The sequence below is a fragment of the Plecotus auritus genome (assembly GCF_963455305.1).
Source record: "Plecotus auritus genome assembly, chromosome: 6".
Classification (NCBI taxonomy): domain Eukaryota; kingdom Metazoa; phylum Chordata; class Mammalia; order Chiroptera; family Vespertilionidae; genus Plecotus; species Plecotus auritus.
Genome location: NC_137773.1, coordinates 87,197,327 through 87,221,969, shown reverse-complemented (window position 1 = coordinate 87,221,969; position 24,643 = coordinate 87,197,327). Strand labels below are relative to the sequence as shown.

The following is a 24,643-nucleotide window of genomic DNA, read 5'->3' as shown; positions in this document are numbered from 1 at the left end:
TTGATCTTCAGTGTGGAGGTGTGTAGGAGTCAGCCAATCAATGATTCTCTCTTGTCACTGATGTTTCTCTCTCTCTCCTTCCCTCCGAAATCAATAAAATATATATATTTTAAAAGAATTATACACTTAAAACTTAGATAATGTTATTAACCAAGGCCACTTCAATAAATTTAATTTTTAAAAGTAGTATTTTAAGGTAATGTTTTTAAAACTCAAGACTACAAAAGCAGCCATAAAAAGGAGCAAAGTCCTGACACCAGTTACAACATGGATGAACCTTGAACACATGATGCTCAGTTAGAGGAGCCACACACAAAAGGCCACACAGTGTGTGATTCCCATTCATGTGAAAAGTCCAGAGCAGGCACATCCAGAGACAGGAAGTGGGTTAGTGGTGGCCAGGGGCTGGGGAGCAAAGGGAGGTGACTGCTAATGGGGGCAGGGATTTTTTTGGGGGTAATGAAGAAATAATATACACACATCACTGTGAATGTACTAAAGTGCCATCCTTCCTATATAATAAAAGGCTAATATGCAAATTGTCCCCTGGACCAGGAGTTTGATCAGGGGGCGGGGCCAGCCCACTAACCACCCACGGCCCCTCCCCATAGCCGGCCCCACCCCTGATTGCCCCCCTCAACTGGGGGCAGGGCTGGCCTGCCAACTTCCCATGGCCCCTCCTCCCTGCCAGCCTGGCCCAATGGGCCCCGACTGGGGCGGGCCAGCCAACCCCACCTGTGCACAAATTCATGCACTGGGCCTCTAGTTGAATGTAATTGTCAATATAGGTATATTTATGTTGTAAGTGTAAATATATAATAAGTATATTAATTATAGATTATATACAATTATAAATAATATATAAATGTGAATATAAATATATTTATGCTATAAATGTGAATATGTAACATAAATAATATGGTAATTATAGATAATATATAACTAGATAATATATAAATGTGAATATGTATATATGTATGCTATAAATGTGACTATGTAACAAGTTTAATTACAGATATATAAATGAGTATTAATGTATACTATAAATATAAACATAACATAAATAGGTGTTAATTCTAGATAATATATAATTATAGATGATATCCTATATAATAAAGATGTAATATGCAAATGGTCGTTATGCCGTGAAGCGTAATGACCAACTATATAACAACCGGATCATGGATCAGCAGGAGGGTGGGGCAGGGAGCTACAAGCGGGCAGCAGAGAGCTACAGGAGGGCGGCAGCAAGCTACTGGTGAGCTACTGGCACACAGATTCATGCGCAGGGCTACTAGTATAATTATAAATACGTAATATAAATATAAACATGAATATAAATTATACTTAAAATGGTCAATTTTTTTAAAAATCCTTATCCAATTGTATTTTTCCATTGACTTTTAGAGAGAGTGGAAGGGTGGGGAGAGACAGAGAGAAAGAAACATTGATGTGAGAGAGACATATTGATGGGTTGCTTCCCACATGTGTCCCAACCAGGGTTGGAGATCTGGGCATTGAGCCTGCAACAGAGGTACGTGCCTTTAACTGGAATCGACCCAGGGACCCTTCAGTCTCTGGGTCGATGCTATATCTACTGAGCCAAACTGGCTAGGGCTTAACATGGTTAATTTTATGTTATGTAAATTTCACCCCAATTTAAAAAATGAATGTGGCCCTGACCAGGTATCTCATTGGTTAGAGTGTCATCCTGATACACGAAGATTGTGAGTTCAATCCCTGGTCAGGACACATACCATAAGCAACCAATGAATGCATAAATAAGTGGAACAACAAATTACTGTTTCTCTCTCTCTAAAATCAATCAATAAATAAAAATTTTAAAAATGACTGCAGCCCTGGCCGGTGTGGCTCAGTTGGTTGAGCGTCATCCTGTACACCAGAAGGCTGCCAGTTCGATTCCAGTCAGGGCACATGCCCAGGTTGTGAGTTCTATCCCCAGTTGGGGTACGTGCAAGAGGCAACTAATCGATGTTTCTCTCTCACATCGATGTTTCTCTCTCTCTCTCTCTCAAATCAATAAAAACATATATTTTTTAAATGAATGCAAAAAAAACCATGATGAACAAAATGTCTACATTTTAAATAAACACACGGTCTGATTCTGCACTTGCCTGATTCAACACAATTCACCTCTTCCTACTCCCAGCCCTTTCATACCCTATCTTTATTTACAACTTTGATGTCTTGCTCATCAAGGATATTTTTGCCTTGATCTTAATTTTTTAAAATGTTAATTAAAATGTTGAGGCCCTCAATGCCTGAGTTTTGGGGACCCCCCCTTAGATTTTTCACCCACAGCGAGTGCCTCACTCCCCTCACCCCATTTTCGGCCCTGGCGACCGCTTCCCGGCAGGGGAGGCAGAGCGAGCACAGCCTGGAGAGACTGCGGCTGGAACCCTGGCTTTGCCCCTTAGATGCTCTGTGACCTCAGGAACGGATTTTTCCGCTCTGAGCCCCAATTTCCTCTTCTAGAAAGAGGGTGAGAAGCCCACCCACCACAGAGGAACACTTTTGGCAAATGGCAATAATGCAGTGGGAGCACCTCATATATGAAATTCACAAGGGTGTTACATGCCCGTTGTGTTACTGCGACTCTCAAGAGGCAGAAAGTCCGGCCCTGGAGTCAGGCCGACTTGGGTAGAATCCCATCTCTGTCACTTCCTCCCTGTGTGACACTGAACAGATAGATCACTTCTCCTCTCTGAGCCTCTGTTTCCTCCTCTGCAAAAAGGGAGTGAAGAATAGCACCTACTTCAAAGGGCTGTGACAAGAATTAAATGTGCTGACACATGGTCATAAAACAACACTGCTGTTACATCAAGTCTAAGATGCCAACGACTGTAAAATGCACCGTTCTTTCATGGACCATTACAAAATGAAAATCACTACCCATAAAATAAGGTAAAGATGGAGACCCCATTGATTGTAAAAGATGTTAAAATGTGTGTGGGGGCCAAAACCGGTTTGGCTCAGTGGATAGAGCGTCAGCCTGTGGACTGAAGGGTCCCGGGTTCGATTCCGGTCAAGGGCATGTACCTTGGTTGCGGGCACATCCCCAGTGGGGGGTGTGCAGGAGGCAGCTGATCGATGTCTCTCTCTCATCGATGTTTCTAGCTCTCTATCCCTCTCCCTTCCTCTCTGTGAAATATCAATAAAATATATATAAAAAAAAATGTGTGGGGGGGAGTGGCAGGGGGGCGGTGAATGAACACTTAGGATCGATGAAATGTGACAATAGCTAATGTTAAAAACAACAGATAATAAAGTGCTTATTGTGTGCCAGTTATGAAGCCTAATGACAATCCTATGAGTAACTATTGGTATTCATCTATTTTCCAGAGAGGAAAGTGGAAGCACAGAGAAGCTGACTTACTAGCCCAAGGTCACACAGCTGGGAAATGTTGGAGTTAGGATTTAAACCCAGGCCAGTGGATTCCAAAAGCAACACTGTAAACCTTCACCCCTCAAAGTTCTATACGTAGTAGGTGCTCCAAAAAAAAAAAAAAAAGCGGGGGGGACCACCACTACCATTGTCACCATCATTTTCCTGCCAGGGGACTATAAAGTTTGGGGCTCTCTTTTGTCTGGTCTCTCCTCAGCAGCTTCCGATGCTGGGCTGGACCCAACCGTCAATGCCCAGGGTTCAAAGAGTGGGTAACTGATTGGTTTGGAGGCCCCTCTTTAGTCACCCCACCCCCCAGAGAGACCCCCAACTTGAAAGTAAGGAAGGTGGCCCAGCTAGCATGGCTCAGTGGTTGAGCGTCGACCTATGAACCCGGAGGTCACGGTTCGATTCCCGGTCAGGGCACATGCCCAGGTTGCAGGCTCAGTCCCCAGTGTGGGGCGTGCAGGAGGCAGCCGATCAATGATTCTCTCTCATTATTGATGTTTCTATCTCTTTCTCCCTCTCCCTTCCTCTCTGAAATCAAGAAAAATATATTTAAAAAAAAAAAAAAAAAAAAAAAAAAGGGAAGGGAGGAAGGAAGGTGGTTCTACTCACCAGAGATGAACTGACAGGTCCTGAGGGGGACCCTAGGGACAAGAGACCGAGACTTAGGGCCAAGAGCCCAGTTTGGCAACAGACTTCAGGGCACTTTGTTCATTCATTCATTCATTCATTCATTCATTCCACTGTCACTTACTGAATGCCTATCATGTACCAAGCACTGTACTATCCTCTGGGAAGACAGTTCCGGAATCTAGTGGGCGTGGCTGGTCCCCTATCACACAAATCAGAGACTGTCCAGACACCTGTTTTAGCAGGACCCCCAAGCTAAGAAAGGTTTTTAGATTTGTTTTAATGATTGACAAAAGATTTTAAAAGACTATTATTTCCTGGCACATGAAGATAATATGAAATTCATAAGCCAGGGCCCATAGATGGGTGTCATTGGAACATGGCCATGCTCCTCATTTACAGAGCCTCTTTAGCCGCTCGGGCACCACTGTGGCGGAGGTGAGCAGCCACGATAGATAGCGTCTCACTTGAGAAGCTGAAAGTGTGTCCTGTCTACTTACAGGGAAAGTGTGCCAATCCCCAATCTAAATCAATGTAAAGGGGCACATTTCTACCACCTCTGGTCCATGAGGAGGGCTACCCTTGAGAGAGAGACAATAGGAGAGACAGAATGAAAGAGGGGGACAGAGAGAAAATGAGAGAAAGAGGACAAAGAGGAAGAAAAGGAAGAAAGGAAGGAAGAGAGGGAGGGAGGGAGGGAGGGAGGGAGGGAGGGAGGGAGGGAAGGAGGGAGGAAGGGAGGAAGGGGAAAGAAAGGGAAAAAAAATGTTGATGAGGATATGGAACTCTAATTGCATTACTAGCCAGAACTCTAATTGCATTACTAGCAGCAGTTCCTCAAAAAAAATAAAATCGCCACATGACACAGCAGTTGCTCTTCTGGGTATACACTCAAACAACTGGAAACTGGGACTCAGATAGTTATACACCCCCGTTCACAGCTGCATTATTCATAGTCGCCAAAAGGTGGAAGCAACCCAAGTGTCTATCCTCAGATGAATGGATAAGCAAAATGTGGCCCATCAGACAATGGGATATTACGTAGCCTGAAAAAGGAAGGAGATTCTGGCACACACCACAGCACGGATGAACCTTAAATGCATCGTACTAAGTGACATAAGCCAGACACAAAAGGACGGATGCCGTGTGATTCCACTCACAGGAGGTCCCGAGAGGAGTCAGATCCACAGAGACAGAAAGTAGATGGAGGTGCCAGGGGCTGGGGGAGGGGGAGGGGGAATTAGTGCCGAAGGGGGACAGAGGTCAGCAGAACCTCAAGTTTGAGAATGACCTGCCATGACGGGCAGCCCCCTCCCTATCTCAGGGGTCTCCCCAAGCCTGCCTGCCCTCTCAGAACCGCCCCCCTGGACTCCCCTGCCCTCACTCCGTCCAGCCTTGAGGCACTCACATGCACGTAGGGCTTGACCCTGTTACAGGGAAACCAGCCAACTTCATTGGTAGCCGTATTCCTGCCCTAAAATGCCAGGAGGGAAAGAAAACATGGAGAGAGAGGTCATAGGCATCTGCTCGCATGTGTGCCCATCTTTCTATTTCATGGCCACTCTGCCTGTCTGCCGCTGTCTCTGTGACCTGAGGACCCAAAGATGTGCCGAGCAGTATGGACTTCCTGGGAAGACAGCCAGCTCAGAAGGGCCCGGCCAGCCTGGGAAATCTCTTCCTACACCACACTCCCCAGGCGCCTCCTCCAGACCAGGCTTCCCCTGCCAGAGTGCAGTGAGGCCATGACCCCAGCTTCCCAGGGTCACCCACACCCACGACCCCACACTCGGGTCCTTCTCCATCACTCCCACAGCCCCAGCCTGTACCTCCCACCAGTTCTGCTCAGCCTCGGCCTTGGTGAGCTCCACGATGTCTCCGGGGTTGAGCCGTAGGAAAGGTCCCAAGGCTCCCGGGGGTGGAGGAATCCCGTAGTACTCCTGGCAAACCTCCATCTTGGGCAGCCCTGGAGGGGAGGAGAGAGACTGCCACCTGTGTCCCACAGTGGGCTGGCACTCAGGGTGCTCCAACCTGCGCCTCACCGCCCACCGGGGCAGCAAACATCAAAAAGGTTGACAAGACCACGTGGTGGCCAGGCTGGGGGCACCTGGAACTCTCCTACATTGCTGGTGGGAATCCACTATGGAAAGCTGTTTGGCAGTCTCTACTAACACTAAACAGATGTCTGCCCAGCGATCCAGCAATTTCCCAAGAGAAATGAAAACACATGTCCACGAAAGTCATAGGCAACAATGTTCCCAGCAGCTTGGTCCACAAGAGCCAAAAACTGGCAACACACCAAATGTTCTCAATAAAATGGATAAACAGCCCAGCTGGTGTGGGCCAGTGGTTGAAAGTTGACCTATGAACCCGGAGGTCACAGTTTGATTCCTGGTGAGGGCACATGCCTGGGTTGTGGGCTTGATCCCCAGTGTGGGGCGTTGCAAGAGGCAGCGGATCGATGATTCTCTCTCATCATTGATGTTTCTCTCTCTCTCTCTCCCTCTCCCTTCCTCTCCGAAATCAGTAAAAAAATATTTTAAAAATAAATAAATAAAATAAAATGGATAGAGTGTGATATAATCATACAGTGGAATACTATACAGCAATGAAAAAGAACTAGCTACTTCTACAAGCAACCACATCAATGAATCTCACCAACATTGTGCTGAATAAAAGAAGCCAGATGTAGTAAGGGTACATACTGGATATATGCACACATCCACACACTCATATACATTTCCTCCTACTGAGGACATTTCGGTTGTTTCTAACTTTTTACTACTGTAAATAAAGCTGAAATATGTATACCTGTAGGTATCCTATCTAATAAAAGAGTAATATGCAAATTGACCATCACTCCAACACACAAGATGGCTGCCCCCATGTGGTCAAAGATGGCTGCCCCCATGTGGACACAAGATGGCCAGCAGGGAAGGGCAGTTGGGAAGGACCAAGCCTGCAAGGGAGGCCAGTTGTGGGAGTTCAGGCCAGCAGGGGAGGGCAGTTAGGGGTGATCAGGCCAGCAGGGGAGGGCAGTTGGGAGGGACCAGGCCTGCAAGGGAGGGCAGTTGGGGGTGATCAAGCTTGCAGGGGAGGGCAGTTAGGGGTAACCAGGCTGGCAGGGGAGCAGTTAGGCATCAATCAGGCTGGCAGGGGAGTGGTTAGGGAGTGATCAGGCTGGCAGGCAGAAGCGGTTAGGGGCAATCAGGAAGGCAGGCAGGCGAGCAGTTGGGAGCCAGCAGTCCTGGATTGTGAGAGGGGTGTCCAACTGCCCATTTAGGCCCGATCCCAGTAGGGCCTAAATGGGCAGTCGGACATCCCTCGAGGGGTCCCAGATTGGAGAGGGTGCAGGCTGGGCTGAGGACACACACCCCCGTGCACAAATTTCATGCACTGGGCCTCTAGTCTACCTAATAAAAGAGTGACATGCTTATTGACCATACCTTCGCGACATCCACCAGCCAATCAGGAGTATGAAAATTAACCCAACAAAGCTGGAAGGTTAATTTGCATACGCAGGCACCAAGCAGCTGGGGGTGGGGCAGGACGCAGGCATTCCACACTACCCCAGCTGCTCCGGGACTCTGGGCAGCATGCGAAGGCGGAAAGGCGGCTCCGGGCTGGAGCAGAAAGGCTGCTCTGGCCAGAGCAAAGGCGGTGCTGGCAGCCAGGGGAAGGAAGGCCCATTCTTCTTTTTTTAAAAAAATATATTTTATTGATTTTTTACAGAGAGGAAGGGAGAGGGATAGAGTGTTAGAATCATCAATGTGAGAGAAACATTGATCAGCTGCCTCCTGCACACCCCCCACTGGGGATGTGCCTGCAACCAAGGTACATGCCCTTGACCAGAACTGAACCTGGGACCCTTCAGTCCGCAGGCCAACGCTCTATCCACTGAGCCAAACCAGTTAGGATGGAAGGCCCATTCTTGCACGAATCTTCGTGCATCGGGCCTCTAGTATCAATATAAATAATAGACATGAAATCTGATTCTTTACTCTGACTCTGCATGACTATTAGCAAATCGTTTATTTCTCTCAGCCACACAAAATTGTTTTCACTTCTTTCATCATGCTTTGCCTCCCTGCCTCCTAGCCTTTGCATGTGCTGTTCCCTCTGCCTGGAATACACAGTGCCCCCTGCTGACTCACCCAGCTCATTCTTCTTTTTGTCCTGAGCCCGGCGATGTAGCCTATCCTGGAGGGAGAGACCAAGAAAACCAGCGTGGCTACCTGAGCCCAGTCTGGGGATTCCTCAGGCCCTATCTGAGCACCCAGAAAAGGGCCACGCCCACTGCTGGGGTTTCCCGGGGCCTCCTGCCATTACTGCCCTCCCCCCCAGTATTTTCAGGCACACACAAAAAGTATGCAGTCTTACCTTCTTCATAGTTCCAGCAAAATCTATGGGAGGGAAAATAAAGGTTATGATGGAAAACACCCCCACGCAGAACCAAGCCCACCTCTGCCCTGTCTCCCACTGGTACCTTGCCCGTGGCGGCCACAGGGAGGCACCCTCCCCAGACACTCTTTGTGTGCAGGTGCCCGGCACCGATGACAGCGGTAGCCCTGATAGAAGGTGCCTCTGGCATGCAGGAGACGAGATAAAGGAGAGTCAGTGATGTTGATGAACACAGCCATTCATTGACCATTAACATGAAGGGTTGGGTACTCTTTAGAGCAGGAGAGAGATGGAGAAGCTTAAGATCAAAGGAGAGCCTCCCACTTCCCAACTCAGGGGAGTGATCGCTGGAGGAGCCCCTTTAAAGAGGAAGTGCTGACCAAGCCCAGGACCCGGGCCCATCCTCTCAGACTCCCACCTCAGCAGCATCTGGCAAGCCTTGCAGGACGTGGTCTCCTCGAAGGAGAACATCTGGAAGTCATGCCCGTTGGCTGTGGCATTCTCGGGGTAGATGTTGGAGCTAGAGAGGGGAGACAGTTCCAGACGATGGAATAGTGTTCAGCCATAAAAAGAAGAAAGTGCTCATGCATGCTGCCACTTGGATGTGTCAGGACTTCCTTCGTTTTTATGGCTAAATACCATTCCACTGCACGGACATATTGAATTGTGTGTAGCCATTCATCTACTGATGGCCATTTGGGTTGTTGCCATCTTTTAGCCATTGTGAACACTTTGGCCCAGTGCTGCTGTGAACATGGGAGGAGACAGAAAGCAGACTGGTGGTTGCCAGGGGCTGGAGGGGAAACTGGGGAGTAACTTCACAGGTGCAGGGCCTCCTTTTGGGGGTGGGGATGAAAATGTTTTGGAACTATGCCAAAACCGGTTTGGCTCAGTGGATAGAGCGTCAGCCTGCGGACTGAAAGGTCCCAGGTTCGATTCCGGTCAAGGGCATGTAACTTGGTTGCGGGCACATCCCCAGTAGGAGGTGTGCAAGAGGCAGCTGATCGATGTTTCTCTCTCATCGATGTTTCTGACTATCTATCACTCTTCCTTCCTCTCTGTAAAAAATCAATAAAATATATTAAAAAAAAAAAAAAGAAAGAAAATGTTTTGGAACTAGAGGTCATGGTTGCATGAGAATGTGATGGACTAAATGCCACTGAATTGTGCTTTTTAAATTGGTTCAATTTTGATTATGTGAATTTCACTTCAAGGGGAAGAACCAAAAAAAAAGGAAGAGGAAGAAAAAGTTCTAGGCCGGTAACCAAAGCTTGCACAGAACCTTGGCATTCTGGGGATGCAGACAGCCTTCAGCCTGACCCTCCCATCTCCCAGATGTTGAAACTGAGGTTCAAAGTAGTCCCACAGAATGTCAAAGAAGATGTGAGACTAGACCAAAGAACAGCCTCTCGGCCCCTGCACCTGTGAGTCCTCTGAGGACATAAAGACGGAGGAGGAGGGGTCTCACATGGCCATCTCGAACTGTTCCATCCACTTCTTCTTCAGTTCTCGTGTCTTGAAGAACAGCTCATAGCCCTGAGCACCTTGGTCCTCGATCAGGAGAAACATGTGAGTCCACTGCAGGGAAGCAGGGTTCAGAATGAAGTACCCACCCTGCAGAGGGCGGGGCCACATGCCCACCAACCCTACGCCTGTAAGGAGAAACGGTGTACCTGCCTCTCTGCCCCCAGGAGAACATGCGTTTACCATGGTAAAGGAATGCCCAGGACACATCCATAAATCTAAACTCCCCCCCCACACATACACACACACTCACTCACTCACTCACATCTGAGACAAATGCTCACAGACATTGCAAAGGCCAAGAGGAGTGTCTCAAGCACGGGTGCTTCCTAGCAATGGGGTCCCCAGTTCTGGCCTCAGAACCCCACCTTCTTGTTGTCACGCTCTCCCGAAGAGTCATCTCGAACCTGGAAGCTGTGCAGGTTCACAAAGTCCTTGAGGTCGTAGGAGTCCCCTCGGCGCTTACAGATGAGCAGGGCTTTGTCGAGCAGGAAGGCGTACCTGGGAGCAGCTGGGTCAGGCACTTCTGCCTGGCTTCTCCCAACAGTCCTGACCAGCTCTCTGCCCGGTTCCTTCCACCCTCCAGGTCCACCCCGCTGTCCATCTAGGTCCTACCATCCTAGCACTCCTACCCTTCTCTTCGTGGCCAACTTGGCCCCACCCACCTGCCCATCTTGACCTCACCCATGTGTTCCCTGCTGGCCCTGCCATCTGCTGGTCTTGGCTCCACACAACTATGCTGTCCTCGCCTTGTCCACCTAGATTCCACCCGCTGGTCCAGGTGGTCCTACCCACATGCCTATTTAGAAACCTGGCTCCACCCATGCCGAAGTTCCACCCACATGTGTTAACTCCACCCACCTACCTACCTAAGAACCTGGGCCCGCCCCCACCCAGGCCCCGCCCACCTGTCTGTCTTGGAGCGGCGCTCCACAGAGGTGATCTTGAGTTCCCCATCGATCTTGGGCCGGCCATAGTGGGCCAGAGACTGGTCCTAGGCAGCAGACAAGGAATCCAGCAAGGGGCCACCAAGGAGGAGACCAAACTCCCTCCCTACGTGGCCACAACCCTGGCCCTCCCAGCCTCATCCCCTCACCAGGTTCTCAATAGACAGCTGGAAGTTGGTGATCTGCCGCAGCGTCTCATTGTCACGCTTGACCTCATTCACGCACTGTGCCAGGTCCTGGGGGTTAGCCAGGTGTGAGTCTGGCCACCCCCAACCAGCTCAAACCCCTAACTGGCCAGGGGTAGGGGTCAGCCCCCATCGGGGCCAGCAAGAGTCTTAAAATCAGTGTCCAGCCTGTCCGGTGTGGTTCAGCATCGACCTATGAACCGCAGGTCATGGTTGGATTCCCGGTCAGGGCACATGCCCAGGTTGCGGGCTCCATCTCCAGTGAGGGGCATGCAGAAGGCAGCCAATCAATGATTTCTTATCATTGATGTTTCTATCTCTCCCTCTCCTGTCCTCTCTGAAATCAATAAAAATATATTTAAAAGAAAGACAGTATCCACAGCATGTCCATGTCCTCAGGAGGACGCTGTGAATAACTTATCATGGAGGCATGCGGCCCTGTGGTGGGGGCGGGTGGGGGGTGTTGCCCATGGATGTGACTATGTCTGGGTGGTGTTGCGCTGCACTGTCCTGAATGTGTGTGACTGACACCCCTGTGTGTGACCACTCACCCTCATTGCATCCAGGGCCAGCCGCAGATTCTCCTTCTCCATTGCGTCCTGTGTGTGTTTCACCAGCTCCTGCATGACCCACAGAGGCAGACATCACCTGGGCCTGTCCTCTCCTCCCAGGCCTTCCAAACCAGCCTGGCCCCCCAGCTCTTCCTCCCTCCTCCTGCTGTCCCAGGAGGCCAGGCATGGCCCCACTGACCCTCCCAGAGGGTCCTAGAGTCCAGCCTCCAGAAGCCAGCCCCACCCCCACTCCTATGGCACAGGGAGATAGAGATGCCAAGCCCATAATCCTTGGACCTAGGAGGTCCCCAACTGTGCACCTGGAGAAGGAGGTGGTACTTGAGCACTCGCTGCATTGGCACCATCAGCAGGTCCCGCAAGGTGAACCTCCCATTATTTGCTCGCTGAGAACATTCCTGGGGGATCAGAGAACCAGGTAAGCAAGATGAGGTGGAGGCAGGTGTGGATTTTTCTAGAGCGAGAAGCATCCTATCTCCCCTGAGGAAATACGAAGGAAGGATGCCATGGGGTGGAGGCCCAGGACCCGCCAGCTGAGTGGGGCTAGAGAGAGGTGGAGGGACAGGTCTGGAGGGTCCCCAGCGTGCAAGGAGGCTGGATGCATGGGGCACCACCCCTGCCCTCTCTGTGCTTCCACCACACACGGGCCCAGGTTGGAGCTAGTCCAGGATTGGAGCTCAGTGTGAATTTGGAGCTCAGCCCAGACTTGGTGCACAGCCAGGATTGGGGCTCAGCCCAGGGCTGGGGTTCAGTTTGGAGTCAGAGTTCTGTCATCTCCAACTCCGTGTCCTCCCTGCTGCCCTGGGGCCCGTGAAGGAGTGGGAGAGCCCCCCATGGGGGCCCGGCCCCGACCTCCAGCTTCATTTGCACATCCTCCCGGGCGCTGGCCACGCGGTCCAGGTGCTTGCTGGCCGACTCCACCTGGCTGCAGTAGCGGCCGTAGATGAGGAACCTGCAGAAAGAGGGCAGGTAGAAGTGGCCAGACAGGTAATGGTGGCCGGCACCAAGGTCAGGCAGCTCTGGGCATCAGTCCCACCCAGCCCACCTCTTCCCAGCTGGGTGATGCTGAGCCTCCGTCTCCCCGTCTATAAAATGCGCATAGCAATGGCATTTCCCATATGGGGTTATGATAACATTAAAAGAGATAACGCACAAGAAGCTCTTAGCACTGGGCAAATCATCTCTGCTCAATGTTCATTTACTTAATAAACTTATTGAGCACATATGTGTGCCAGGCCCTGTGCTACGCACTTTAGGCATCCATTGACTCAGTCCTGTACCACACTGACTTTACAGATACGGAAGCAGATGCACAGAGACGTTAAGTGGCTTCCCAGAACCACACACAGCTCGCCAGAGGCAAAGCCAGAGGTTGAACCAGAGATGGGTAGACCCTTGCCCAGGAGCAAAGAAAGAAAAACCCTCCCTGTCCGGCAGTCTCTAAAGGCAAAGTCCCTCAACCCCGGCCTGGGCAGGGCAGGGTGACCTTGAGGGTCCCGGCTGGCCTCACCTCTCCTTGTATTTGATGAAGACCTGGTAGAGGGTAGGTGCACTCGTGGTGGCCAGGGCTTCCTTCATCTCCTTCAGGAAGTGAGTGTGCACACGAAGCAGGTCCTAGTTAGAGGGAGGGGTGAGGGCCGGGCAGAAGCCTGGGGCTCAGGAGAAGGGTCAACCACTCACCCTGTGTTGCCCAGCTCCCAAACCCCACACTCCAGGGACAGATGGGGCCAGCAGACGGCTCCCGGCTGACAGCAGCCCCGGAGGGGGGATCAGACACCAGGTGAGCAAGATGGCGGCGGGGTGGGGGGAAGGCTGGGGACAGGCCGGCTTACCTCGATGTTGATGAAGATGATCTCTATGTCTTCAGGTTTGAGGAACCGCTGCAGGGGCTTCATGAAGTGCTGCAGGGAGGGGAGAGAGGGATGGGGGAGGTGGGACCCTTCCTCCAGCCCTGTCCCAGAGAGGCAGGGACAGGGAGACAGAGAAGGAGAGAGGCGAACAGAGAGACCAAGAGAAGAAGAGACAGAGATATGGAAAGAGGAAAGAGAAAGACAGAGACAAGGAAACAAAGGCAGGCAGAAAAAGAGAGACAGATGGAGAATCTGCACAAGCAAACATGTACGTGACTGTTCACGCAGTTATCCACAACAGCTGCAAGTGGGAACAACCCGAGTGTCCATCAGTGGGTAACAAAACGTGGTCCATCCATGCACTGGAATATCACTCAGCCATGAAAAGGAGTGAAGGACTGATGCTCACTACAACGCGGATGGACCTTGAACACATGATGCTCAGTGAGAGAAGCCAGACACAAGAGGCCACAAATCGTGTGATCCCATTTATAGGCAATAGCCAAAATAGGCAAATTCTAAGAGACAGAAAGTAGACTACTGGTTGCCAGGGGCTGGGGGAGGATGGGGACCTTGGGGGGATGGATAAGGAGTATGGGGTTTCTTTGGGGGATGATGAAAATGTTCTCAAATTAAATAGTGGTGATGGTTGCACAACCTTGCGTATATACCTAAAGCCAGGGAACTGTGTATGTTGAATGGGTGAATTGCACGGTATAGCAGTTACAACTCAATGAAGCTGTTTAAAAAGCAATGGCCAAAGGAAATAGAGAAAATAGAAAGTCAAAGAGATGAGGATGCACAGAGGGAAAAAGAGACAGACGAAGAGAGAAACAAGACAGGGTGGAAGCCACAGAAAACCAGGGAGGAAGAGAGACACACACAAAGCAAGGCGTGGCCGCACAGCGCAGGACAGGTGGACGCACCTGCCACCTGCTCCCACGCACGCGCCTGGCAGGGGCTGGGTGGGGGCATCGCACCTGTTGGATGGAGCCCAGCGTGTCTGTGTACTTCTCCTCCGTCTGCTGGATCTCTCGCAGGCAGCAGCACCGCTTGTCATAATCTGTCATCTTGGGCTGAGAGCGGGGAGGAGAGGCCGGTGTTGGGAGACCCGGGACTGCCCTTTGGCCGTGCACCCATCCAGGCCCAGTCCTTCACCCCCACACACCGGCATGGGCACCGGCTCCGAGCGCATGAGGTCCTCATAGATCTCGTCGCCCTCGGCCTCCTCGTTCTCCACGCAGTCATACAGGTCCTCATCCTCCTCCACGGTGTCACTGCAGGACGCAGAGTCAGGCAGGACCTCAGGAGCCTCCAGGCCAGGGACCCCTCAGACCCCTCCCAGATCAAAGCGGTGGCCCCTTAAACCCCAAGGGCAGGATCATGTCCCCCTCAAACCTCCAGGGCAGGGCCTGGTGCAGACACTCACTCAATCTGGTCGGACAGGCCGCTGTAGATGTCTTCATCCCCCACACTCTCCTCCTCGGTGGGGAAGGGCCTGGGGGAGGCAGGATGGGGTGAGCCAGAGGCCGGAGGGCCAAGTGGGGAGCGGGGTTTCAAGGACGGGAGGACGGGGTCAGTCCAAAGCTGTCTGTCACCTCAGTGGTTACTCACATGATCCCCTTGTTCTGGGCAATCGGGGTCCAGGACAGGGCGGACAGGGTGTAGATGACCTGTGAGGAGGGCCGTGTTTTGCTCAGCAAGCCCCTCGCCCACTCACATGCCAGAACAGCCTTGCACTCCAAGCAGCTGAGGCTGCACCTGAAAGTTAGACCCCCAAGCCTCTGGGAGCCTAAATCAGGATTTTCTCCACCTTCCCATGCCCCATGTCAGCATGCCAGCATTCCTGTTATTCTATTTAATTCCCATAAGCACTCAAAGAGGATGGGATGATATTATTCCCTAGGACTCAGAGAGGTACGGCCACATATCTGAGGTCACACAGCAAGTGATGAAGCAGGGACTCGCACCCCATTCCACGTCTCCTAAGCCAGACTCTTTGTACCTGGACCTGGTCGGGCACATCGGTCCTTCCCCTAACTGCTCAGAGCCTGCCTGGTGTAGAGGTTTATGGAAATAAACTGAAACCCAATCTGTGGGCTCTATGCGCCCAGCTCACCTTCCCGAAATCCTGCACATCGAAGAGGTCAAAGGCCTCAAAGAGCTCGCTCCTCTTGAGGCCAAACTTCTCACAGCAGGTAGACAAGAAGGTGCGGATGTTCTTAAGGCACAGGAACTGTGGGCAGAACAGAAATGAGGGCGGGAAACATAACGGACAGGGAGAATCTGACCCCTGCCGTCTGACTTGGTGACCTGCTCCGGAGGGGAAACCTAAAGCATAGCCCCCTCAGTAAACCACCCTCTCTTCTGATAAAGACCAAGCTGCACCTGAAGCCTCAGCTACCCCTCAATTTTTTTAGTTCACACGACATAAAGTTAACCATGAACTGGTAACCAAACATATATAATAAATACAAATGAATGTTATTCATCCGTTAAAAAGGAAGGAGATTTTGATTTATGCTACCACATGGATGAACCTTGAAACGTTATGCTCAGTGAAGTAAACCAAACACATAAGGACAAGTACTGTGTGATTTCACTCATACGAGGACCCTAGAGGGTCAGATCCACAGAGACAGGAAGTAGATGGTGGGAGCCAGGGGCTGGGGGAGGGGGATGGGAGTTAGTGTTTGATGGGGACAGAGTTTCAGTTTTGGATGATGAAAAAGTTTTGGATATAGGGGTGACAGTCACACAACAATGTGAATGTATTTAATGCCACTGAATTAATTGTACACTCACAAATGGTTAAAATAATAAATGATCATTTTATTTATATATCGTTAATATATTTTGATACGTATTTTATTTGTATTTACAAAACATATATTTATATCATTTTAGTCGTAATGATAATTAGTTTAGTTTTAATAATAAAAGCGTAATATGCAAATCGATGGAACGGCTGAAGAGCGGAATGACCTTCCGGATGACCTTCCGGATGAAGCCGGGGCTGAGAGGGCCTACCCTTGCACAAATTTTGTGCATCGGGCCTCTAAGTTTAACCATTAATCATTTTGAAGTATACACTACAGTGGCATTTCGTACATTCGCAGCTATCACCCCAGTTCCAAAACACTTTTATCACCCCAAAAGGAAACTCAGTACCCATTAAGCAGTTACTTTCCATTCCCCACTCTTCTCCCTTCCTCTTGGCAACCACTAGTTTGCTTTCTGTCTCTTGAATTTACCTATGTCCATCCACAGATAAATGGATAAACAAAATGAGGTATAGCCATACAATGGGACATTATTCAGCCATAAAAAAGGGCCAACTTGCCCTGGTTGGGGTGCGTCAGTTGGTTGGGCATTGTCTCTTGCACTGAACGGTTGCTGGTTCGATTCCTGGTCAGGGCACATGCCTGGATTGTGGGCTCAATACCCATTAGAGGGCGTGGAGGCAGCTAATTAATGTTGCGCTCTCACATCAATGTTTCTCTCTTTCTAAAAACAATTTTTAAAAATCTTTAGCCCTAGCCAGTTTGGCTCAGTGGATAGAGCGTTGGCCTGTAGACTGAAGGGTCCCAGGTTCGATTCCGGTCAAGGGTACATGCCTGGGTTGTAGGCTCAATCCCCAGTAGGGGGCATGCAGGAGGTAGCCAATCAATGATTCTCTCTCATCACTGATATTTCTTTCTCTCTCTCTCTCTCTCTCTCTCTCTCTCTCTCTCTCTCCCCCTTCTTCTCTGAAATCAATAAAAATATATTTTTAAAAAATCTTTAAAAAGGGGGGGTAGTACTAATACACAAAGTGGATATCTTCAAAAACATGAGACTGAGTGAAAGGACCATACAAATGGTCACATCTTGTATGTTTCCATCTAAATGAAATACCCCTGAACTCTTCCAGTTTATGAGCCAACATACTCCTTTTTTGATTACACCAGTTTGGGATGGGTTGCTGTGACTTGCACCCAAAAGACATCAGCAGTCAGACACGCAGGTTGTCACACAGGTCTGGAGGGTATTCGGCTCTGTTATAAACAAGCCCTCGTGCCCTTGCATTTGCCCAATATCAGCTCAATTCAAATGTCCCAATGGGCTCAGCTCTCTCCAAGGTCCCTCAGATACTAGACTTCTAACCAATCTCCCGAACAACAGCCTCCCCTAGCATGAAGAGCTGGCCTCTCCCATGACCAACATTCCTGGAGCAGGTTCATCAGGAGAGCTGGTTAAAATGAGCCTCCCAAAACCACGTATTATGTGATCGCACTCATACGAAATGTCCAGAACAGGCAAATCCACACCCGAGTATGACTCAGCCACGAAAAGGAGTGAAGCACTGACACGCACTACAACATAAATGGACCTTGAACACACGATGCTCAGTGAGAGAAGCCAGAAGCAAAAGGCCACACCGTGTGTGATTCCATTTCTGTGAAATGTTCAGAACAGGCAAATCCGCAGAGACAGGAAATGGGTTAGTGGTTGCCAGGGGCTAGGGAGGGGAGGATTGGGAGTGACTGCTAATGGGGATGGGGTTTCTTTGTGGGGGGGGGGGGTGATGAAAATATCCTGGAATTAGATAGTGATGGCCGTACAATTTTGTGAATATATTAAAAACCACTGAATTGTACACTTTAAAATGGTGAATTTTATGGTATATGAATTATCCTATATAATAAAAGCCTAATATGATAAGTGTCCGGTCGACCAGTCAGTCGTTCAACCAATCAAAGCGTAATATGCTAATGATATGCTAAGGCCGCTCAACTGCTCGCTATGATGTGCACTGACCACCAGGGGTCAGACACTCTGACCAATAGGTTAGCTTGCTGCTGGGGTCTGGCTGATTGGGACTGAGCAGGACAGGCCTGACACGCTCTGGAGCCCTCCCACGGTCCCTCCCTGGCTGGCCAACCTCCCACATACCTCCTTGGCCCCAATTGTGCACCAGTGGGGTCCCTCAGCCTGGCCTGTGCCCTCTCACAATCCAGGACCCCTCTGGGGATGTTGGAGAGGTGGTTATGGCCTGATCCTGCAGGCCAAGCCGAGGGACCCCACTGGTGCACGAATTCGTGTAGTGGGCCTCTAGTATCTCAATAAAAACGTGCATCTTCCAGGTCCTTCCCCCTCATACCTACTTGGTCTGTGGACTCCTGAGTTAGGTCCATCCCTCCTCTGCCCACAGCCCTTCAGGGCTCCCATTTCCCTCAGGGTAAAAGCCTACATTTTCCCCGAGGTCCACAAGACCCTGCATGACCTCCCCCATCACCTCTCTGCTCTCACCTCCTGCCTTTCCCCCTGCCCCCCACTCACTCTGCTCCAGCCACATGGGCCTCCTCACTGTTCCTCCAGCACGCCAGGCACAGTCCTGCCCCAGGGCTAGTTATGGCCGCTTCTTGGAAGGTACTTTTCCCTGTGTTATGGACTGACTTGTATCCCTCAAAATTTGTATGTTGATGTTTTAACCCCCAGGCCATCAGAATGGGCCTGTATTTGGAGATAGAGCCTTTAAAGAGGTAGCTGAGGTAAAATGGGGTCACGAGGATGGGCTCTAATCCAATAGGATTGGTATCCTCATAGGAAGAGATCAGGACCCAGATATGCTCAGAGGAAAAATCCTGTGAGGACACAGGGAGAGGGCAGGCATCTGCAAGCCCAGGAGAGAAGCCGCGGAAGAAACCATACCCACTTACGCCCTGATTTGGACTCCCAGCCTCCAGAGCTGTAAGAAATAAGTTCCTGTTGTAGAAATCCCCCGGTCTGTGGACGTTGCTGTGGCAGCCTGGCAAACCCGGACACGCTGGTGTCCACCAGGTTCCTTGCCACCTTCTTCAGGTCTTTGATCAAAGGTCACCTTCTCCAGGAGGCCCCCTCTGAGCGCTCTATTTAAAACTGCAACCTTCTTCCACTCGGTGCTTTCCTGTTCACCTCCCCCAAATAAGTTGTCGCTTTTAGGAGGGCGGGATCACTATTCTGTTCCTTGGTAGATGCCCAGCCCTTAGAATAGTGTAGAGGACCCTTAATAAATATTTGTTGAATGGATGGGTGGCGATGAGGCCTGGAAATCTGTCTTTTAACAAGCTCCCCAAGTGATTTCTGGGTTCCTGCTAACCCCACTCTGTGATTCTACAATAACATTTGCATTTTTAGACACCTGTCACCTGTGGTTGGCCATTAGATTTATTCTGTTCTCATGACAACCCTGTGAGATTTTATTTATTATTTATTATTTATTATTTATTTATTTATTTAGTTAGTTAGTTGGTTAATCCTCACCCAAGGATATTTTTCCCATTGGTTTTTAGAGAGAATGGAAAGGAAGGAGGGAGGGAGAGAGAGAGAGAGAAACATTGATGTGAAAGAGACACATCGACGGGCTGCCTCCTGCACGACCTATCTGGAGATCGAGCTTGCGACCCAGACACATGCCCTTGACCGGGAGTCGAGTCTGAAACACAAGCCAGGGCAACCCTGTGAGTTTTCAATGTCCATTTCCCTAGGAGGAAGCCAGCTCGTAGGAGGAAAGAACACGGGCCGAGATTGTGAACAGCAAGAGGGGATCCACAGAAGAGTTTGTGAAACGAAGCTCCAGGATGCTGTGAACCTAGAGATGCCTTTCTGAATCACAGCATCTCACTGTCGCACATGACCACCAGTCATGGATGCGCTCGATCCCCAGCACTGTCTAAGTATTTATTAAAGTCAAATACTTTAAAATAAAAGTTATATAGAGATACAAGGTGTACAACATGATGACTTGGATATTCAGAGTGAAATGACCTCAGTCCCGCTAATTCACATTATCATCTCACAATCGCCACGTTTTGGTGTGTGATAAACGCCCCCAAAACCTACTCTCTTAGCATATGCCTAGTGTTAACAATAACGTTATTAAGGACAGTCATCACGCCTGGACGTTACATCTCTATCATCCTCCATTACTGCAAGGCTGTATCCTTTCGCAACCACCATGCTACTGCCCTCTGCTTGTTTGAATCAATCTCTCTCTCTCTCTCTCTCTCTCTCTCTCTCTCTCTCTCTTCCCCCTTCCATCTATCAACCCATTGATAGATAGACAACATGGGGTCCTCACAACAGTCCTGCAAGGTAAGTACTATTCTTACCCTCATTTTACAGATAAGGAAACTGAGGCAGAACCAGATGGCCAGGACGCAAGCCCAGGCAACGTGACTTTGAGTCCTGGGCCTTAACAGCACATACGAATCAACTCCGTACACAGTGTATCTCACACGGCCCTCCTCAGATGGTCTGTTCGCCATTATTGCTACATCCCCCGGCTATCTAACCCACTCTCTGTGGAGCATGGACTTTGAATTAACTTTAACTTAAATAGATGTATTAAAGGAGAGAACTTTGCATCCCACCATCACAGGAAGCTAGGATCATTGGCTGTAAACCAAAGCCAATGCAGTATGATATAAATATGACATAAACAGTGCCATTACATTGTGGCTGGACCTGTTCCCTCTCTGCCAACAGAGATTAGCCACAGTTGAGAGACACATAAAAGTCAGAGCAGCAAGTTACCATCCATTCCCGACAAAGAGAGTGATAAAGCCACTCTTGGCAACGTAGGAATGGAAAGGAACTTCTACAACCCGATTTTTAAAAAGCATCTTCTAAAAAAACCCTTAAGCCTTTGTTTTAAATAAAAAGCAAAACATTATACTGAATATTGAAATGTTAAAAGGAGTCCCTGCAAAATCAGAACTGAGTCAGGGGTGCCCGCTATTACCATTTTTATTCACCGGCATATTGCAGCTCTTTGCCTGCACTGCAGCGCAGGATGGAGGGAGAAGAGAAAGAAATACATGGTCATTCTTGTAGATTATAGGATCGTGAGCACAGAAAGCCCAAAGGAACGTACAGATAAATAACTAGCATTAATAAAATAACTTGGCTATTATGCCAAGTGAAGTAAGTCAGAGAAAGACAAATACCATATGATTTCTCTTATGGGTGGATCTAAAAAACAAATGAGCAAACCAAACAGAAACAAACTCATAGATACAGGGGACAGACTGATGGCTGCCCGAGGGAAAGGAGTTGGGGGCTGGGTGAAAAAGATGAAGGGATTAAGAAGTACAAATGGGCAATTACAAAAGAGTCATGGGGATGTAAAGTACAGCAGAGGGGCCCTAACTGGTTTGGCTCAGTGGATAGAGGGTTGGCCTGTGGACTAAAGGGTCCCAGGTTCAATTCTGGTCAAGGGCATGTACCTTGGTTGCGGGCACATCCTCAGCAGGGGGTGTGCAGGAGGCAGCTGATTGATGTTTCTCTCTCATCGATGTTTCTCTCTATCCCTCTCCCTTCCTCTCTGCAAAAAATCAATTAAAATATATATATATATATTTAAAGTACAGCACCGGGAATATAGTCATAATAATAAAAGCGTAATATGCTACTTAGACCGGACGTCCTTCCGGACGACCTTCTAGACGAAGCCAGGGCTGCAAGGGAAGCCCGGGTCCCGGGGGCCTGCCAGCGGCCAGAGGGAAGCCCAGGTCCCGGGTGTCAGAGGGAAGCCAGTGCCAGCAGCCAGGGGAAGGAAGGCCTGCTCTTGCATGAATTTCGTGCATTGGTCCTCTAGTATTGCAATAAATATGTATGGTGCCAGGTGAGTGCAAGACTTATTGTGATGGCCGAAACCGGTTTGGCTCAGTGGATAGAGCGTCGGCCTGCGGACTGAAGGGTCCCAGGTTCGATTCCGGTCAAGGGCATGTACCTTGGTTGCGGGCACATTCCCAGTGGGGAGTGTGCAGGAGGCAGCTGATCGATGTTTCTCTCTCATCGATGTTTCTAGCTTTCTATCCCTCTCCCTTCCTCTCTGTAAAATATCAATAAAATATATTTAAAAAAAAAAAAAAAAAAAGACTTATTGTGATGATCACTACATAAGCTATATAAATGTCCAACCACTACGCTATACACCTGAAACTAATATAACATTGTATGCCAACTGTAATTGAAAAATAAGCCCAACCTATGAGCCAGGAGGTCACAGTTTGATGCCCAGTCAGGGCACATGCCTGGGTTGCAGGCTCCATCCCCAGTGGTGGGCGTGCAGGAGGCAGTCAATCAATGATCCTCTCTCATCGTTGATGTTTGTATCTCTTTCTCCCTCTCTCTTCTTCTCTGAAATCAATAAAAATATATTTTAAAAAATAAAAATGAAAAATTAATTTAAAAAATAAAATAATTTCTCAATGTGACTAAGTACAATATCAACACATGAAGTTTACCATGGGTTGGTACATCAGCGATGATCAATCAGAAAATGTTTTTTATTTTAAAGGTAACATTTGCGAAATCCTAGAATAAACAAAACAAACCTATGGTGATAGAAATCAGATCAGTGGTTGCTTCTGGGGTGGGGAGGGTGGTGGAGATTGACTCAGAAACCCCACAAGTGATGGAAGTGTGCTGTCTTGATAAGAGTGTGGTTGCACAAGGGTAGACACGTGCTGGAGCTGATTGAACAGTAAGCGGAAGACTTGAGCATTTCACTGTATGAACATTGGACTTGGATTTTAAAAGGGTACCATTCACCATCGCCTAAAAATGTAAACAAACAAAAAACTGGTAATCGCTAACAAATCTAACAAAAAGAAGTGCAAATCCTTTATGGAGAAAAGTATAAAATGCTATTGAAAGACATAAAAAAGATCTAAATAAATAGAGTGAAATATATACTAAGTCTTATCTAGAAATAGTCAATACTTTTAAGTTTTTCAACCCTCTTCAAAATTGAGTTATAGATTCAATGCAACTTCAATTAAAATCCCAAAATGTTGCTTTTTTTAAAAAACTTTTTTTATTGATTTCAGAGAGAGAGAGAAAGAGAGAGGGAGAAAGAGATAGAAGCATCAATGAGGAGAGAGAAGCATTGGTTGATGGCCTCCTGCAGGCCCCCTACTGAGGATTGAGCCCTGACCGGGAGTCGAACCATAACCTCTTGGTTCATAGGTCGATGCTCAACCACTGAGCCTCATTGGCTGGGCCCAAAATCTTTTAATAAGATTTATTCTAAGCCAGATCATATTCATTCATTTTGAAGTTTAAGGATTTTGGTTCTTTCGTTTTTATTATTTATTATGTTTACTGGGTTTTTCGTTGAACTTGACAGATGAATGTAAGAATCTGTGTGGAAAAGCACAGAGTTGCAAATAGCCATGACAATTCTATATAGAAAAAATAAAGTGGGAGTACTAGTCCTACCAGATATTAACTTATCACACATCTACAGTAATGAAGACACCGTAATTACAGTAGTCAGCCTCCAAGATGGCCCCCAATGGTCCACAAACCACGGGATTCATGCCCTGTTTGTAACCCCCTGTCACACTGAACCAAGACCAGCCCTGTGTGACTGACAGAGTATGGCAGAAGCAACAATGTGTGACCTATTCAAGGCTAAGGAATGCAAGGCATTGCAGCTTCCACTCTGGCCTCCTGAGCTGCTCACCGGCCGCCGTGTGATGAGGCCGATCAGTCAGTCCCTTGCAGAGGCGCATGTGGAGAGGAACCCAGGTCCTACAGACTGAACCACCTGTGCCCCTCCCCCCCACCCCCCACTTCCCGCAGCCTGCTGGTGTCAGAAATCCTGACGCAAATTGTTCATGAGCAAAATGGCTATTTTAGATGATTAAGTTTCAGAATACCTTGTTACTCAGCCACAGACATAGACATGGATACATTTCAAGAGGATAATGTTAAGTAAAAAATCAATTCCCATACATATATTATAATTCTATTTATATCAAGTATAGACATCAGAAAAATTAAGCAATAAAAGGTTTGAAGAGGGATAGAGAGTTAGAAACATCGATGAGAGAGAAACATCGATCAGCTGCCTCCTACACACCCCCTACTGGGGATGTGCCCGAAACCAAGGTACATGCCCTTGACTGGAATAGAACCTGGGACCCTTCAGTCTGCAGGCTGATGCTCTAGCCACTGAATCAAACCAGCTAGGGTGATAAACACTGTATTAAGGATTCCCAAAAAATGGTAATGTTCTGATTCTTCACCAGAGTGATGGGTACATTGCTCGTTTTCTTGTTCTTTAAACATTTCCTATTTGCTTTCCACATCCTCG

At 48.8% G+C, this 24,643-nt stretch overlaps 1 protein-coding gene across 2 annotated transcripts in view; it reads right to left on the bottom strand.

Moving 5' to 3' along the window:
* Positions 1-24,643, bottom strand: part of VAV1 (vav guanine nucleotide exchange factor 1) — a gene marked incomplete at its 5' end in the record, with an annotated part of 61,904 nt that overhangs the window by 11,173 nt on the left and 26,088 nt on the right. For both annotated transcript variants that reach the window (XM_080673899.1, XM_080673900.1), the window contains 21 exons: positions 4,025-4,056; positions 5,451-5,516; positions 5,869-6,005; positions 8,194-8,239; positions 8,420-8,442; positions 8,526-8,623; positions 8,859-8,960; positions 9,909-10,018; positions 10,333-10,465; positions 10,873-10,958; positions 11,061-11,147; positions 11,648-11,716; positions 11,968-12,063; positions 12,518-12,617; positions 13,176-13,279; positions 13,498-13,566; positions 14,496-14,591; positions 14,684-14,792; positions 14,945-15,013; positions 15,130-15,188; positions 15,635-15,751. In XM_080673899.1, coding sequence (XP_080530025.1) covers positions 4,025-4,056; positions 5,451-5,516; positions 5,869-6,005; positions 8,194-8,239; positions 8,420-8,442; positions 8,526-8,623; positions 8,859-8,960; positions 9,909-10,018; positions 10,333-10,465; positions 10,873-10,958; positions 11,061-11,147; positions 11,648-11,716; positions 11,968-12,063; positions 12,518-12,617; positions 13,176-13,279; positions 13,498-13,566; positions 14,496-14,591; positions 14,684-14,792; positions 14,945-15,013; positions 15,130-15,188; positions 15,635-15,751 — 1,808 coding nt within the window. The remainder of the gene's footprint in view (positions 1-4,024; positions 4,057-5,450; positions 5,517-5,868; positions 6,006-8,193; positions 8,240-8,419; positions 8,443-8,525; positions 8,624-8,858; positions 8,961-9,908; positions 10,019-10,332; positions 10,466-10,872; positions 10,959-11,060; positions 11,148-11,647; positions 11,717-11,967; positions 12,064-12,517; positions 12,618-13,175; positions 13,280-13,497; positions 13,567-14,495; positions 14,592-14,683; positions 14,793-14,944; positions 15,014-15,129; positions 15,189-15,634; positions 15,752-24,643) is intronic.